The sequence below is a fragment of the Arachis ipaensis genome, chromosome B06, assembly GCF_000816755.2.
Source record: "Arachis ipaensis cultivar K30076 chromosome B06, Araip1.1, whole genome shotgun sequence".
Classification (NCBI taxonomy): domain Eukaryota; kingdom Viridiplantae; phylum Streptophyta; class Magnoliopsida; order Fabales; family Fabaceae; genus Arachis; species Arachis ipaensis.
The window spans coordinates 111,414,616-111,419,285 of NC_029790.2; the positions used below are offsets into that span (position 1 = coordinate 111,414,616).

At 33.6% G+C, this 4,670-nt stretch overlaps 1 protein-coding gene across 1 annotated transcript in view; it reads right to left on the reverse strand.

Annotated features, from left to right (window-relative positions):
* Window positions 1-4,670, reverse strand: part of LOC107604975 (G-type lectin S-receptor-like serine/threonine-protein kinase At4g27290) — a 10,605-nt gene that overhangs the window by 2,854 nt on the left and 3,081 nt on the right. The window contains exon 2 of the mRNA XM_016306705.2: window positions 3,470-4,145. Coding sequence (XP_016162191.1) covers window positions 3,470-4,145 — 676 coding nt within the window. The remainder of the gene's footprint in view (window positions 1-3,469; window positions 4,146-4,670) is intronic.

Consider the following 4,670-nt stretch of genomic DNA (forward strand, 5'->3'; position numbering starts at 1 on the left):
TTATTAGAATTTATTATTTTTGGTTAGTAATTAATCAATAATATTTAAAAATATAGACTAAAAATATATTATTAAATTATTAGATTATAGAAATTAAACTAATAATTAAAAATATTGACAAAAAATATTAAATTCTACTTACCTTTTAATTTTTTTCAGTTATATAAAGAAGTTGTTATTAAGCAGTTGAATTTATTTATAATTGAAATAGTTTTTAGAGAATCGTAGTTTTTTTAATCTTTTCGATTCTTTTTGTTAATTTCAAAATCTTTTAAGATCTATTCTAATGGCTAACTCTTTTCTTAATAAAATATTTGTATATTCTCAAATGAAGTAGAATAATGTTACTTTAGGATAAATATTATGATTTGACTAAAACGAAAATAACATTTTAGTTCAATCAATCTCTTTCATATTTGTTTTAGTTAGTATCTAACTCTTCTCTTAATTACTTATTAATATTCTCACATAAAGTAAAATAATATTATTTTAGAATAAAATATTATGATTTGACAATAAAAAAAGGTGCCATTTTACTTTCAAAGTTTAACAAATTAAAATATAACACTCCAAATGTCATTTTTTATTGATTTATCATAACTATACTCTATTATGACATATAAAAATGCTACTTTAAAAGATTTTCGAATATAATAAAAAATTAATTCAAAGTAAGCAATCCAAAATTATCTTATTTTATATTTTTTAATTATTAAATTTGTGGTAGAAAAAGGTACTTTTCATGTAATTAGCATCTATGCATTATAAGTGAGTTCGGATGAGCAACACAAAATAAGGTTTTGGGAGGATCTAGAGAGTTTGGTCTAAGATATATTTTCGGGAGATAAATTTTTTTTTTTAGGAGAAAATTTAAATGGTCATATTAGAAAAGAAGTGACTGGGTATAGAAGTATTCATAGAGGCCATGGTTTTGGGGTAGTCAATACCGAGGGTAAAACTATTTTCGACTTTTTCTCAACCTTTGATCTTCTCATCGCAAATACATGTTTTAAAAAAGGAGACGAACATCTTATAACCTATAAGAGTGGCACAACAAGCTCTCAAATCGACTTCTTGTTGAGGAGAGTCGACGAAAATTTTGCATTAATTGTAAAATTATTCCGGAAGAGAGTTTAACAACACAACATAGGATGCTCGTAATGAATTTTCATATTGAGCAAAAGTTGAGAAAAAGGAATCATACGAAGAACCCAATGACGAGGTGGTAGCGGATGAAAGGTGAGGAACAAAGAAACTTCCTAAGACGGGTAGGAGAAGAGACAAAGTTGGATGGAAATGGAAGCGCGGAGGAGATGTGAAGGGAGATGGCAAAAGTTATTAGAAGAACAGCAAAAGAAAGTTTTGGTGAATCTAAAGGGATGGGACCAAGAGACAAGGAGTCCTGGTGGTGGAATGCGAGTGTACAAGAAAAGATAAAGGTAAAAAGGGAATGCTTTAAGGAGTAATCTTTGTGCTGCAATACAGATAATTGAAAAAAATATAAGGCAGCTAAGAAAGAGACAAAAGTGGATGTAAGTGAAGAAAGAACAAGAACATATGGTCTCTACCAGTCTTTAGGCATGAAGAAAGGAGAAAAAGGTATATATAGAATCGTAAAGAGCCGTGAAAGAAGAACGAGAGATTTGAATAATGTTAAGTGCATAAAGGATAAAGACAGAGAGGTTTTGGCTCAAGAAAAGAAGATTAATGAAAGGTGGAAGAGCTACTTCTACGAGTTATTTAATGAAGGATAGAAGACTCTTCTGGCCTTGGTCGGTTATGCACGAGGGAAGAAGATCAAAACTTCAACTACTATCGAAGGATTCGAGACTTTGAGGTAAAAGAGGCTCTAAAGCGGATGGAAAATGACAAGGCAGTAGGACCCGATAATATTCCGATTGAAGTTTGAAAGGGCCTTGGAGAGAAAGGTATTAGTTGGTTAACCAAGCTTTTTAATGAGATTTTAAGGTCAAAGAAGATTCCAAATAATTGGAGAAAGAGCACCTTAGTACCTATTTACAAGAATAATAAAGAGGATATAAAAAGTTGCGGAAACTATAGAGGGATCAAACTCATGAGCCATACCATGAAGTTATGGAAAAATGTGATAAAACGGAGGTTGAGACAAGTGACACAAGTAACAGAGAATCAATTTAGTTTTATGCCAGGCAGATCTACCACTGAAGCGATATACCTGTTAAGAATGATGATGGAGAGGTATCATAGTAATAAAAGGAATCTACATATATGGTGTTTATTAATTTGGAAAAAGCATATTATAGAGTGCCAAGAGAAGTCTTATTGAAGATTTTAGAAAGGAAGAGAATAAGGATCGCATATATTCGTGCAATTAAAGACATATATGATGGGGCTACAACTAGTGTGAAGACTCAAGATGGTGTGACAGAGAAATTTTCTATTGGTATAGGATTACACCAAGGATCATCCTTAAGTTCATACCTTTTCACATTAGTCTTGGAAGTACTCACAAAGAATATCCAAGAGCTTATGTCATGGTGCATGCTTTTTACCGATGATATCGTTCTTATGGGAGAGTCAATGGAAGACCTAAATAAGAAGTTAGATTTATGGAGAGAAGCTCTAGAAGTGTAAAGTCTGCGCATAAGCCTTAGCAAGACGGAGTATATGGAATGTAAGTTCGCCAGTCGAAGGGGAGATCCTAATACAGAGGTGAAGATTGAAGAAAACATCTTATGAAAAGTTAAAAGTTTTAAGTATCTTGGGTGTATCATATAGGATTATAGAGAGATTAAATATGATGTAAATCATAGGATCCAAACAGGTTGGTTAAAATGTGGTGGAGTACGTCTGGTTTTATATATGACAAAAAAGTGTCTTTAAAACTTAAAGGTAAAGTCTCGCACTACTATCAGACTGGTTATGCTTTATGGTACAGAGTGTTGGGCGGCCAAAGAGGAGCACGAACATAAGTTAAGTGTGATAAAAATGAAGATGTTGAGATGGATGAGTGGGCCATATGCGATTGGATAGAATAAGGAACGAATACATAAGAGAGAGAGTTGGAGTAGTATCTATTGTGGAAAAGATGATAGAATCGCATCTCAAGTGGTTTCGACATATGAGAAGAAGACCGACAGAGCACCCAGTCAAGAGGGTGGATGAGATGGAAGATAGACAAGAGGTGAAAGGCAGAAGAAGATTTAGGAATTCCATTCATGAAGTGGTCAAATGAGATCTACATGTAAAGGTCTCTCTGTAGACATGATACATGATAGAGCTCAATGACGTTGTTTGATTTATGTAGCCGAGCCCATCTAGTAGGATAAGGCTTTGTTTGATTTATGTAGTCGAGCCCATCTAGTAGGACAAGACTTTGTTATTATTGTTGTTGTTGTATTACTTANTTTTCTTAAAAACAAAAAACAAGATCTATTTTAGATACGGCTTAATTTAATAAGAATAGGTAGAGGAAAAGAGTGATGTATACCTGTATGAGCCATTCTGACATACAATTCCTGTCCTCCATCAGAAAGTCTCAGATCAAAAAGATCACCGTACCAAATAACACAGCCACTACCACCACTCGCATTTAACGTCGTATAAGCCGTACAAGAGCAATTCCCCATGCATTTGGATTCACAATCCTCAAGCTTCATATTTCTATCAACCCAAGAATGCGTAGTATCCGGCAATTTCAACCCAGAAATCTTCCGAAACCCATCTTTACCTTTCACCTTACAACTCCACGGGTCACTCCGCACGCAACCCTGTGTGTAATCGAGTGTATCCCAACCCTGTTGGGATTTGGGTTCGAATCCTTCCAAACAGTCACAATTGGGTGAGTGATTCGAAATGCAATACCCGAATGGGCCGCAAGTATTGTAATAATCGCAAGAATCTCCGGGCACTGTTTGGAAGGGCTTCCATTTGTTCTCTTCTTGAACCCACACGATTCGTTGACGAACGTTTAGGGTTTGGTTTACAAAAGTGATTGTAATCATGGAAGTGCCTTGTATGAGAGTGTATGAGTAGTAGACCTCGCTTGTGGTGTTCACCATGTTTTGAATAACCAGTTGAGTGCCTCTCCATAAGGGTGCTCCACTGAATCCAAGCCCCACCCAAGGTCCACTCCTGTGGTACTTCTCTGACCCTTTCCACAGCACCTGAGTTGCAACCATAACTTTCATTTAGTTAGAGGAATTTAGATCTCTGTAGCCACCAAGTTAGTAAACTGGGTCATGAAATGTATGTTCTATATATGATCTTAATTGAAGAGTGATTCACTTTCACTTTACTACTTTATTAATTTTTTTATGTTAGAAGATGTTGATCCAAGTTAGAGAATAAAATATCAATTCTGTTATGTTATCAACAACCCATTTCTGTCAACTCTTATTTATAACTATGTTTAATGAAAGTATTTTTGTAGATGTGTCTGATAAAAATGTCTTTTTTTATGATTGAGTCTAATAAAAATATCTTTATAGATATATTTTTTTTATGTGTCTCTTTATACATAATTATTGTTGACAATAACTATTATTAGTACCCTATACTTTTCCATAAAATATATATAGTTTTAGAATATTTTTGTTGTGTGATAGGTGCTTTATCCATAAAATATATATAGTTTTAAAACATTTTTGTTGTATGATAGGTGCTTTATGAGGAAGTAATATGAGAATGTA